The sequence below is a fragment of the Pteronotus mesoamericanus genome, unplaced genomic scaffold (genome assembly GCF_021234165.1).
Source record: "Pteronotus mesoamericanus isolate MK-2021 breed Mesoamerican mustached bat unplaced genomic scaffold, CSHL_Meso_final contig_227, whole genome shotgun sequence".
NCBI classification, from domain to species: Eukaryota; Metazoa; Chordata; class Mammalia; order Chiroptera; family Mormoopidae; genus Pteronotus; species Pteronotus mesoamericanus.
In genome coordinates, this window is record NW_026555094.1 from 346,135 (window position 1) to 359,602 (window position 13,468).

At 45.6% G+C, this 13,468-nt stretch overlaps 1 protein-coding gene across 1 annotated transcript; it reads right to left on the reverse strand.

Moving 5' to 3' along the window:
* Positions 1-5,729: 5,729 nt before the first annotated feature.
* ARMCX4 (armadillo repeat containing X-linked 4) lies at positions 5,730-11,486 on the reverse strand. Its single transcript, XM_054572259.1, has 2 exons — positions 9,623-11,486; positions 5,730-9,592 (listed from the first exon to the last, which is right to left on the reverse strand). Exons 1-2 carry the CDS (start codon positions 11,484-11,486, stop codon positions 5,730-5,732), a joined length of 5,727 nt encoding a protein of 1,908 aa, XP_054428234.1.
* Positions 11,487-13,468: the final 1,982 nt, after the last annotated feature.

Here is a 13,468-nt window from a genome sequence, read left to right on the forward strand (position 1 = left end):
TGTTTAGTTCTTTTTCTGGAGTTTCTTTTTTATTCTTTCATTTGGACTATGTTTCTTTGTCTCTTCATTTTGGCAGGTAGAGTGGCCTAATGTAGTATGTGTCCTGTAGTGTCTAATGGTGTAGCATCCCCTATTACCAAGCTGGGTACTCAAGGTGCATCTATTGTGTGGGCTGTGAACACTCTCTTTTTGTAGTTGAGCCTCGATTGCTGTTGGCATGTCCAAGGTCAGCCACCACCTGTGTTCTGTCCAGGGTCACACAGCATAATCTACAAAGCAATCTGCAGATGGCTGCTACAAGTTCTGGGCTTGGAGGTGCCCAAGCAAGGCCAAGCTGTGAGCCAAGGCCAGCTGCTGCTAGTGCCAGGCCTGGGACAACTTAGTTAGAGGAATGGGGCTTGCCAAAGCCAGATGCTTCTTGAGAGAATTTAGGAAAATTTGAAACATGGGCCAAAATAAGCCATTCATATGAAAAAACCACTGGAAACAGTTTGGGTGGGCCCAAAAGTCTGGTGGAGCTCCACCTCAAGGAATCACCAGTGAGGCAAACAGTGATAGCCAGATTGATGGAGCCTCAGATATTGCATCTGTCAGCTGGCTCTGTTGCTCTGTGGGGGAAGGCTCAAGGAAGGCTCAGAGAAGGAACAGTGTCCTCTGCAAGCACTTCTGTCTGGGAGAAATCTGTTCACCAGCTTTTGCCTTTATGTCAGACAATTCAGTTCTTCCCTGTATATCTCTGATGCCTTTCAACCTGCCGCCCCTGCAGTGGAGCTCAGAGGGAGTGAGTCCATGTAAGTCTGTGCATGGGCCCTTTAAGAAGAACTGTCTGAGACTAGTAGTTTGTCTTCCACATTCTCAATCCCCACTGGTTTTTACAGCAAGAGGTCACACAGATTTATCTTTCTTACACTGGAACCCTGGGCTGGGAAGGGCTGGTGTGGGGCTGGGATCCCTCACTCCTGACATATCCCTCCCAATGTTTATCTGCCACATGTGGGTGTGGGACAAACCCATTCTTCGCCTCTGCCCCTCCTATCTGCCTTGATATGGTTTCTTCTTTAATTCAGTAGTTGTAGGACTTCCCTACAGCTCAATTTCTGATGGTTCTGAGTGATAGTTGTTCTTTAGTTTAGTTGTAATATTAGTGTGGTTTTGCAAGGAGGTGAGTTGTGATTAATTACACCATCATCTTGATCAGAAATCCTGAATTTCCCATTTAGAAAAGGTGAAGTTGGTACTTCCATCCAAGATGGAGTTATAGGTACATACACGGTGCCTTCTCACACAGCCAACAGAAGGACAGCAAATTTAAAAATAAAAAAATCACAAGAAGTGTTGTATGGAATTAACAACAAAGGAATTAGAGAAGAAACATTCATCCAGACAGGTAGGAGGAGCAGAGATGGGCAGCCGGAGAAGAGAGGACATGTGGCAAGGTGGTGGCTGGCAGACTGGGTGGTCCCACATTTGCCTGTGGATAAAATGGAAGTGACAACTGGGGAACGAGACAGACCGCACAACCAATGGTTCCAGCATGGGAAAAGAAAGCCTCAAAACCTCTGGCTATGAAAATCTGTGGGAGTTGTGGTGGTGCGAGAAACGCTCAGCCCTACAGTTTGTTGGAGAGACCCATGAGGTCCTTTAATGTACACAAAGCCACCTACCCAGGAGTCAGCACAAGAAGGGCCCAATTTGCTTGTTGGTAGTGGGAGAAGTGACTGAAAGCCATCAAAGAGCCAAGCAAGTGGCACTCTTCTCTCTCAGATTCCTCCTCCACATACAGTGCCACAGCCCAGCAATGTGGGTTGCCCCATCCTGGTGAAAACCTAAGGCTCAACCCCTTACAACATAACAAGAATGCCAAGACAAATAAATATCGTCCAGATGAAAGAACAGATCAAAACGCCAGAAAAAAATACAACTAAGCAATGAAGAGATAGCCAACCTATCAGATGCAGGGTTCAAAACACTGGTAATCAGGATGCTCGCAGAAATGGTTGACTATGGTTGCAAAATAGAGGAAAAAATGAAGGCCATGCAAAGGGAAATAAAGAAAAATATACAGGGAACCAACAATGAAGTGTAGGAAACTGGTATTGGGGGTCCCTGTTCGGGCACCAGATATGGGGCACTCTGGTCCTTGAAGTCCCCAGATTCACTCTGGATGGAAGAATCCTTACAGACACCATTTACCTGTCAAGGAAAGGGGAAGGCTATTCCCTCTAGTGAGGAATGTCCCATGCTCCATGGCTTTTATTGAGAGGGTTACCAGTAGGGGATAGGTAACAGGAATGTATAGGTAATCTAATTACATCAGTATCTTTTTACAGAGAGTAGCTGGTGTTTGAAGAAGACAAATGGCAGGAAACACACCAAATTGCTTGGTTCTGAGATGAGTAAACATAATGGCACCAAATGGGTTTTGGGTCAGGGTCCATGAAAAATGTAAATTTCCTTCCCAGCATGAGCTAGTTATCTCATCTGAGAATAACAGAGCTTGAGGGAGAAACAAAGCACGCTTCAAGGAGTGTAATTTACTTCTAGGCCTGATTCCCCCAAGGGCCCTCGGAGCTATTACCGTGCCCTGCCTATCAACAGCACTACCAGTTTTCTGGCCAAGACTTGCATAGCTTCTCCCAGGCCCCAGTTTGCATGGAACTACAGTCCCCAATACCACTCAAAGCGGCCCCCAACAAACTGGGACTTAAATCAATGATTTGGACTAGAAGGAAGAAATAGACATTCAACCAGAACAAAATGAAGAAACAATAGGCTAAGGAACCTCTGGGAGAACTTTAAATGTTCCAACATTTGAATCATAGGGGTGCCAGAAGGAGAAGAGGAAGAGCAAGAAATCAAAAATTTATTTGAAGAAATAATGAAGGAGAACTTCCCCAATCTGGCCAAGGAAATAGACTTCCAGGAAGTCCAGGAAGCTCAGAGAGTCCCAAAGAAGTTGGACCCAATGAAGCACACACCAAGGCACATCATGATTACATTACCCAAGATTAAAGATAAGGAGAGAATCTTAAAAGCAGCAAGAGAAAAGGAGACAGTTACCTACAAAGGAGTTCCCACAAAACGATCAGCTGATTTCTGAAAAGAAACCTTACAGGAAAGAAGGGGCCGGCAAGAAGTGTTCAAAGTCATGAAAGGCAAGGACCTATATCCAAGATTACTCTATCCAGCAAAGCTATCATTTAGAATGGAAGGGCAGATAAAGTGCTTCCCAAATAAGGTCAAGTTAAAGTAGTTCATCATCACCAAGCCCTTATTATATGAAATGTTAAAGGGACTTATCTAAGAAAAAGAAGATCAAAAACTAGGAACAGTAAAACATAGGGCGGGGGGAGGGGGATGAATGGAGGAAAAGGTACAGGGAATAAGCAACATAAATAGTAGGCACAAAATAGGCCGGGGGGGCGGGTAACAATAGTATAGGAAATGGAGAAGCCAAAGAACTTATGTGTACAACACATGAGCATGAACTAAGGAAGGGGGGAATGCTGGGGGTGCGGTGGTGTAGGGTGGAGGGGAATAAAGGGGGAAAAATGGGACACTTGTAATAGCATAATCAATAAAATATTATTAAAAATAAAAACGCAAATGAGCTTTAAAAAGATAAAATCACTCATCAATCTAGCACCCATAAGAAACTATTAACATTCTCAAAATATCCATTAGAATTTTTATATAGAGATAATTTATATATACACTTTTCTTCATTAAAAAGTATAATGTGTGCTTTTGCAGCCTATTTTTTCCACTTAAGATTACGTGCTGAATTTTTTCCAATAAGTGCAGATGCCCATCAACATTTTCAAGAGCTGCATAACGTTTCAATATGCAGACATATCCTAATTTGTTACCAAGTGCTTATTTTAAGATACTTAGTTATTCAAGTTTTTCACACATCAAAATGGTATGAAGTCTTATATAAGCCAATTATTTGATTATTTCTTAAGAATACATTTTTACCGGTGGAATTATTGGATCAAAGAGCATGTACATCTTGAGGCTTCTGAATCATGTGTCCAAATGGACCTTGTACCAGTATGCTCCCACCAGCACACTTTGAGAGTGCCCTCCCTCCACACCCTCACTGCGCTCTGGGTGGAGAGAGAGGTGGACCTTCTCCAGTATGGATGCCAACATTTCTCTCGATGGTTCCATAAAAGCCCTGCCTCAACCAACCTTATACAAGAAATCTGATAGAAGCACTAAAATTTATTCTTTCTTCTATTATGTTTTCTTTTTCTTTTTTTATCCTCAACTGTGAAGACATTTTTTCATTGCTTGGGTTACAGGACGATGCTCCAACCAACTGAGCCATGCCAGCCAGGGCGCTATTATATTTTCCAATTTCAAAATAGTAACTCACGTGCCCCCGCCAGCGTGGCTCAGTTGGTTGGGTGTTGTCCCACAGAGTGGAAGGTCACCGGTTCAATTCAGTCAGGGCACATGCCTGTGTTGCAGGTTCCCTCCCCTGTCAGGGTGCATGCCAGAGGCAACAGATCAGCTTTTCCCTCACATTGTTTCTCTCCCTCTCATTCTCCCTCCCTTTCCCTCTCTCTAAATAAATAAATATTTTTAAAAATAGTAGCACGTATTTACTTACATACATAACACAGTTGGCAAAGAAAGAGGACACTTTCCTATCAAATGCCCCCAGGACTCTAAAGTAAAACTGTCCCTCAATGCATGCCCCCAGAATAGGTCTCAGCACTTCTTTGTTCAAAGGGTCTCTCACTTCCTTCTTCCCCTTGCCATTATCATGACCAGCAGTGACATTTCACACCTTTATCATCTTGTACTCAGACTTATGGTGGTAACATCCTAACTGGCATTCTGATCTTCAGTGGCCACTCCTGTCCCCTTCCCAACTCAGAATCATCCTGCACAGAAATCAGCCACATCCTTTTCCTCTCATCCTGTCATTCCCATGGTCACAAAAGGCTTTGTTGCCTCCCACGGTCGGATAGAGTAATGTGCAGACACCTCAGTTTAGTAATCAGGGACCCCTTCCATGAATGGGACTCACCTCAATTGCTGGACTATATTTCTCATCACTTCCTTTCCCACGCTTTGCATTCAGGCAGGCCAGCCTCCTTTCTGGAACAGGATTCCCACCTCCATGCCTTTCCTCCCCCCTCTCCTCCTTCCTCCAGTGCCCTTCTGCCCTGTTTTTATCCTATCCTTCAAGCCCAGCTTACCTAAGCATCCTCCCCTTGTAAAAATTTCTCTGAGCAATGTCACCTGTAGAACTTTCTGCCCTGATGGGAAGGGTCTGGCCATAATCAGAGACTCCAGGTTTTGTTAGTATCTTTTTGTTTCAATACATCTTGCTTTTCCAAGTAGATCATAAACTCAAGGATAAAGACAGGTCTTTTCTTTTGCTTAAAACACACAACTTTATTAATAACAAAAATAAAATCTCAAATGTATAAACATAAGTCCGCACAAAGGACCAGAGATTACCTTATTTATGAAGAATCGGTTTAGTTTCTGCTCATGAAGCATATCAAAAACATCTTAATCCAGAAAAAGTAAAAATCAACACACATATTTTCAGTACAAGTTTGAATTAATTTGGTATTCATAATATTATCCAGCCATAGACCATCATAAGTAACATCAGTCTCAAAGTTATAATGAAATTTACTAAGTGTATTACCCTCAGGCTGCAAAATCAAAATATTACTTATATTTGTTTGAAAACATACAACTAATCAGAGTTTACTTAGTAATAGCTCAACTCTTTCTTTCACCTCAGTGTCATTGTATTCTGCTGCTAACACCCGAAGTTTCTTGGCACATGCTTTAGGTCGCTGGAATATGAAATAAAGAGAATTTTTACTGAATTTGTCCTGGGTAAAGACTCTTGCTTTTCTTTTAAAATGGTAATTTATATTTTCAAATAATGAAAGAGCATTAAGAATATTCTCTTTTGTCTCTTTCTTGCTAAAAATATTAATCAATGATGCTGGTGCATTGGCTATGAGCAAATCTTTTGTCATAGATGGATTTTTAGAGAAATTCAAAAGCATTCCCAAAATATGGTCTTTAGTTTCTCCACTTCCTACAGTTAACAAACGAAGAAACTCTGAAATATAATTTGTAACCATATGCTGATATTCACTAATAATAGTCAGGTGTTTTATTAATCTTAGTCCAGCCAGCTGCACATTTGAATTCAAGGGATAGGTGATGGTATCTTCACATACTTGGTTTAAGTATGTTTTAACCTTTCTATGCTTTTCAGCCGCTACTGAGATGTTATTTAGTGCATTTAAAGCCTTCTGTCTAACACTGGGATGGGGATTATTGAGCAAGCTTTCAATAATTGAGATTCTACCTGCATTACGAATGATTTCATGGGAAAATGGATAATCAGGACTGTTATATAGAGCATTATTGGCTATTTCATGAATAGAAGGATCTTCAGTCATCTCAATCATGCAAATGAGTTTTTCAAGCTCTCGTGGATCCATATTAGCTTTGTGTTTACAGCGGCAGGCCCCGGGCTGAGCTTTCTCCTGGGAACTGATCTGCTTTCTGAGCTCATCTTCAGGTGGTAAGCAAGACTCATTTGGGTATGGAAACTTCATTTCTGTCCAGATCATGGTTCCCGCCCATGACCCCATTCCTGCCCCAGGAACCATGGACGGATATGTACCTCTAGACTCAGATGATTTCTTGGCTTTAGTCTTAGGTGCAGATATGTCTTCACTTCTGTTTTCATTACCATCCCTGAACCGAGACATTACATTGCTTCCACCAACAGCCTCAAGATTATCCTTGGAGCTGGCCTTATCTCCAGCCCCACACTCAAAACTGACATTTTTCTTACCCTTGGGTCTATACTCATCATTGTTCTCACTCTCAGCCCAAAACAAGGACCTTAAACTGATTTCCTCAATATCAGGGCTGGACGCTCTACTTAGCTCATCCTCATCTATATCATTAGCCGAAGTCCACAACCTCATGCCAGGCTCTTCCCCTACGCCAAGCCTAGACCCTGTAGTGGTTGCATCTTCATCCCAGAGCCAAGACTCTTTCCTGGCCTCAGCTCCAGCCTCAGACCCCACATAGGAATCCAGAAAGGCCTCTTCTTCAGACGTGATCCAGGCTGCAATACTGGCCTTGTCCTCAACCCCAAATCTGGCACTAATGATGGCCTCTTCCCCATCCCCTGATCTGGATTCAATAGTGGGTTCATTTTTACCTCCAGGCCTGGACATAATACAAGTCTCTTCCCCTCTCAAGAACCAGGACCCTGTACTACTAGCCTCATTCTCAGCCCCCAACCAGTATCTTTCACTGGCTTCCACCCCAACACTGACCTGAGAATTTCCACTGGCTTTGTCCCCAGCCCTAGTCCAGGACCCTCCACTTGTCTGATTCTCAGGCCCCAGACTAGACCCAGCCCAGGATTTTTCACCAGCTTGATTCCCAGTGCCAGCCCAGGAGCCTCCTTCATTGGCCTGATCCTCAAATCCAAGTTTGGAACAGCTACCTGCCTGACCCCCTTCCCCAACCCAAGACCTTCCACTGGCCTGTTCCCCAGCCCTAGCCCAGGATGCACCACTGGATTGGTCCATAGGCCCCAGCCTGGACACTCCACTGGCTTGGTCTGCAGTGTCAGCACAGGACCTTCCACTGGACTGGTTCTCAGACCCCAACCTAGGCCTTCCATTGCCCTGACTACCAGCCCCAGCCCAGGATACATTTTCACTGGCCTGATTATCAAATCTAGGCTTGAATCCACCACCAGCTGTATTGCTAGTCCCAAACCAGGAACCTCCACTAGTCTGGTCCACAGCCCCAGCCCAGTACTCAATACTAGCCACATTTCTGACCCTAGCCTCAGTCCAGGGTCCTCCGTTTGCCTGAACCCCACCCCCATCCTGGGACCTTACATTGGTCTGCTCTTGAGCCTCAGGCCAGGACCCTCCAATGACTTCTTCCCTAGCCCAAGACACCCCAATGTCCTGGCCCCCAACCCAGGAACCCTCACTGACCTGACCTCCAGTCCAGGGTTCCCCAGCAGCCTGGTTCCCCATGCCAACCCAAGACCCCCCACTGACCTGGTTCTCAGCCCCAGTCCAGGACCTTCCAAAGGCTTCGTTCCCAGCCCAGAGATCCCCACTGGCCTGGTCCCCAGATCCATCACAGGATCCAATACCAGCCTCATTCTCAATCTTAGCCCCAGGCCAGGGCTTAATGCTGGCCTCATCACAAGCCCCAGCCCAGGACCTAATACCAGCTTTATCACTAGCCCCACTCCAGGACTCAATACTGGCTTCATTCTCTTCATCAGCCCAGGACATACTATTCTCCCAGTATCCATCCCTGGCCTGAAACCTAAATTTGATCCATCGCTCAGAAGTAATCCAATCTTCAATACCAATTCCATTCCAGTAATAGTCATGGACCTTAGGCTGTGTCTTTCCACAGAACTGAGTACCTGTCCACCCCTCACTCTCAGAAGTGGGCATGGCCTTAGGCTTGGGATCTTCATAGACAGCACCTTCCTGTATGACTTCTGCCTTAGATTTGGATATAATTTTGTCCTTTGCACCAAGTAATGTCTTACTCTGGGAAGGGACCATGAACTGAGGCTGGCTAAAGTCCATTGTATCTGTCCTGGCCTCTACCTTAGACTCATCATTAGACTTGCCCTTGACCTTACTCTTGGCAGCAAGAAAGGCCTCACTGTGGGAATTGTCTGCAGCCTGGGACTGAGTAGAACCTGTTATATCTTCTCCAGCTGCTAACTTAGACATAGTATTAGGATTGCTCCTGACCTTATTCTTGGCACCAGGCAAAGCCACATCTTGAGAAATGGCCACAGCTTGAGGCTGGACAGAATCTGTTGCATCTTCCCTGGTTTCTGCCTTAGACACAGCATTGGGATTGCCCTGCACCTTAACCTTAGCACCAGGCAAGCCCTCACCCTGAGAATTTGTCATAGCCTGCAGCTGGGCAGAGCCCACCACACCTGGCCCAGTCCCTTCCTTATATAGAGCATCAGGATTGCCCCTGACCTTATTCTTAGTACCACACAGGGCCTCATCCTGTGAACTGGTCACAGCTTGGAGCTGGGCAGAGCCCATTGTACCTATCCCAGGCCCTATCTTAGACACAGCATTGACATTTCCCTTGACCTTATTCTTTGCACCAGGCAAGAATTCACCTCGGGAATTAGTCACAACCTGGAGCTGTGCAGAGCTTGTTGCATCTACCTTGGCCTCTGCCTTAGACACAGCATTGGGATTTCCCTGGAGCTTACTCATGGCCCCAGGCAAGGCCTCCTCCTGGGAATTAGCTGCAGCCTGAGGCTGGGCAGAGCCTACTGTATCTGGTCCAGCCTCTGACTTAGACACAGCATTCAGTCTGCCCCTGATCTTATTCCTGGCGCCAAGCAAATCTTTGTCTTGGGGATTTGACACATCCTGGGACTGTGCAGAACCTGTTGTATCTGCTTCAGTCTCTTTCTTAGACACAGCATTGGGATTGCCCCTGATCTTATTAGTGGCACCAGGTGAGGCCTCACCCTGGGAATTGGCCACAGCCTGGGGCCAAACAGATCCTTTTATATCTGTTTGAGGATGGGCCAAACCCATTGTGTCTGACCCAGCCCCTAATTGAGACACAGCATTAGGGTTGCCCCAGACATTATTCTGAATACCAGACAAGGCTTCATCCTGGGCATTGTCAATAGCCTGAGGCTGACCACAAGCCCTCAGTTCTGCCTTAGCCCCTGCTCTAGAAATGGCATTAGGAGCTCCCCTGTCATCAACCCTGGAATCAGGAAAAACATCATCTTGGGTCTTGGTGCTGCCCTGAGGCTGTGCACAGCTTTTCATGTCTATCCCAGCCCCTGATTTACACTTCCCTTTGGCTTTGCCCCTAGCCTTAGTTCTAGTACTCAGTAAAGCTTCGACCTGGCTCATGGCAGAAGCCTGAGACCATGTCTTTGTGTCTGTTCCAGCCCCTTCCTTAGACATGATGTTGGCATTGTGCTTAGCCTTAATCTTACCATCAGGCAAACCATCACCCTGGACAGTGGTCATAGGTTGAGGCTGTGTATAGGATAACATGTCTGTCCCAGCCCCTAACTTAGAAATAGCACTGGAATTGCCTCTGGTCTTAAGCCTAGAATCAGGCAGGGCCTCAATGTGGGAACTGACCCTCAAGTTTGCCTTGGCCCTTGTTTTAGGCATGGCATTGGAATTGCCTCTACCCTTAACCCTGGCATCAGACATAGTGTCAGGCTGAGCAACAGCCTTCATATCAACTCCAGTCATTGCCCTAGTTGTGACATTGGTATTTCCCCTGTCATCAACCCTGGCACCAGACACTGCTTCAGCCTGTTTCTTGGCCACAGTCTGAGGTTGTATAGAAGCTCTCACATATATCCCCAGCCCTGCCTTACACATGGCATTGGTATTAACCCCAGTATTAACCCTCATTCCAGTCATGATCTCAGCCTGAACCTTGGTTACAATCTCAGACTGGGCAGAAGCCCTCATGTCTGCCCCTGACCCTGCCCAAGACATAATTTTGTGATTTCCCTTGGCTTTAACCCCAGAACAAGGCATGCCATCAGCTTGGATCTCGGCCACAGTCTGAGATGGTACATAAGACGTTATATCCACTCCAGCTTCTGCCCTGGACGTGACATTAAGATTTCCCTTACCATCAACTGTGGTACCAGGCCTGGCCTCAGACTGAAATTTGGTCACATTCACAGTCTCTTCCAGGGCTCTTGCTTTGATCTCAGCTACAATTCCAGTCTTATTTATGGCATTCATATTGGCCCCTTCCTTGGTCATTGCCAAGGCCTTATTCTGTGTCACCAGAACTCTGTTCAAGTCTGTCTCTTTTTCAGCCCAAATATGAGCTTCCACTTTGGTCTGGGTCATTGCTTCTTTCTTGGCCTCTTCCCTGGCAACCAATCCCCAAACTTTAGCCTTGGTCTGGGTCACTGCCTCTTTCTTGACTACTCTCTCAGCCTCAGAGTCTGTTTGGGTCACTGCCTCTTTCACAGCCACTTCCTTGGCTTTTACTTTGGCCTCACCTAAAGTCACTGCCTCTGTCATGATCACTGCTTTAACCTCAGGTTGGGTTTCTGCCTCTTCCCCAGTCCCAGCCATTGCCTTGGCTTGACAGTTGGCTTGAGGTATGACTCTAGCAGCAGCCTTGATATCTACTTCAGCCCCAGCCCCACCTCCTGTTCCAGTTTCTGATCCAGTCTTGGCCTTGGTTCTAGCCTCAATCTCTGTCCCATCCATGGCTTCATTCACATCCAAGGTCTGGTTCTGTACCCCAGCCACAGTCTCCATCTTGACTCTAGACCCATTGCTGGCAAGTCTCCTCACACTCTTGGCTCTTCCCTTGGTTAATCTGTAAATGTAGTAGCAGGTACCAGCCCAGATCACCAATCCGGCAGTCACCCAGCCCACTTCCTGAACGTGACCCATGTAATCACCCCTGATGAAGGAACAAACAAAGTACAGTGGGGCTCAGATGGTCTAGGAAAAGAGGATGGTAGGTCTGGGTGTACGCCTGTAAGGATGCTGGTCTTCAGCTCAAAGGCCACTACAGCTGTCACTGGAGGTGGACCTAGAAGTGGAGGAAGAAAATGCACTAAAATTTGTCTTCTAATTCTGTGCATCATATAAATAGATACACAGAAGGACAAGAAAGAGTAGAAATAATGTTCTTGGTGGGAGAAGAGGATCATTAGCAAACTCTCTCTCCATCCCTTCTACTGTATCCCCTCCCCATTTTCCCCAGTACCCAACAATTTCCCCACCAGGTACTTCCACAGACATTTCCTTACACCAAATGAATAGTGAAAAAGATGGTGGAAGGGCTGACTATAAATGAGAGAGACTGAGAAGCCCCCAGACCTTGATTTTGATTGGACTTACTCTGGCCAACACTCCCACAGGCCCCTACCCCCATACCAACCTGCATTGATCCAAGGCAGTTCCCTCCTCTTTCTTCCTCTTGCTTGGTGATATACCCTAAAGCAGATCTACAGATCTAGAGACAGACAGACAGACAGATGGAAGGACAGATGGGGGTAGAGATTTTGTACTTTATGTGACTAGCATATTATTAGCAAACTATCTCTCTATCCCCCTCAGTTCACCTCACTCCCTGTGCCAAAATAAAAGTGAGGTTGTGATGTAAGTGACAGGCATGGTGGGAAAGGTGGCTGGGAAAAGGAGATCTGAGAATCTTCCAGATAGGACACTGGAGCTACTGGATACATGGTGGCCTCAACCATCCCACTCTAGAGGTCGACCCGGGAAATCCCCATCTTCTTACCATTCTTGACTGATCAGGGGCAATTTTCTCTTTGTTTCTTTGCTTCCAGTCATCTCAAGCCCTGCAAAGACCTGCAAGCAGATCTATGGACATACAAACAAACAGGAGGTAATAAGAGACTGAATCCTTCATAGAACAGATAAGCACCCTGATCCCTGACTCCAGTACTGCCCGCCTGAGAGTCTGGCTCCAGTTTGCTGATGTGTCTCATTTCAGGGTCTCCCCTTGTCTTCCTTCAGCCATACTTCAGCCCAACCCTACCCCAATATCTTTAAATGTTTTCTGCACTGAAATCAGTACAGTGTGTGGCAACACTGTGGAAATCTGGCAGAATGCAGGAGAAGTTATTGAGATCCTCTCAAGCCTCAGCCACTTTCTGTTCCCACCCTTTTAAACACTGCCCTCCTTCATACCAACCTTCACGGTTCTAGGCCAGTCCGCCCTTTCCCTTGCTTCCAGTGGTAAACAGCCCTACTATAGGTATAGATGAAGATCTAGGAACAAACAGAGAAAAAAGGGAAGGTGAATGATGAGTGTTTGTGACATCTCAGCATTTAAGACACAGGTCTCAGTACCTGCCATATTGGATTTAAAGACCCATTCCCTGGCAGGCAAAACCTTGAAATGGGCAGGGTGGAAAAGGGAGGCAGGAAAAATAAAAGGGGAGTGACGCAGGCAAAATCTTTTAAAACCACCTGTAGTATTCTAGGGCTTCTCCCAAAAGTCCATCATTTCCTTCATCAAGATTCTCAGACAGGCAGGGTATCTGAAAACTGGAGGATGGTGAGAGAGAAGGAGGCCCCCAGGTCCCAAACTCTAGAATCCTCATAGCCTACTGCCATCTACTTTCCCTTAAACCCATTTCTAGGAGTCTGCAGAAGAAGAGACAAGGTGTGGGGGAAGGCTTTTGCTTTTGTAAAATCACTATCTTTCCCCTGCAAAGACTGACTCTCTTTCTCAAAAATAATGTTCCTTAATACAACAATTTGTATCTTCTCAATATTATTTGAACTGCAAATGAAATCATCCATTAAAAGAAGTTTGCTATCTTTACTTCTTCAATATTTAATTTAAGTTTAAAATCCTAAGCTTGGTAAGTAAACACAATTTAGGGAAAGTCCCCCAG

What these genes read in the sequence shown, in the direction of transcription:
- ARMCX4 (XM_054572259.1), bottom strand. Translation starts at nt 11,486, where the DNA reads ATGGGTCACGTTCAGGAAGTGGGCTGGGTGACTGCCGGATTGGTGATC. An exon ending in GGCTGGGTCAGACACAATGG is followed by an intron (nt 9,593 to 9,622) that starts GTTTGGCCCATC and finishes CAGATATAAAAG; the next exon opens with GATCTGTTTGGCCCCAGGCT.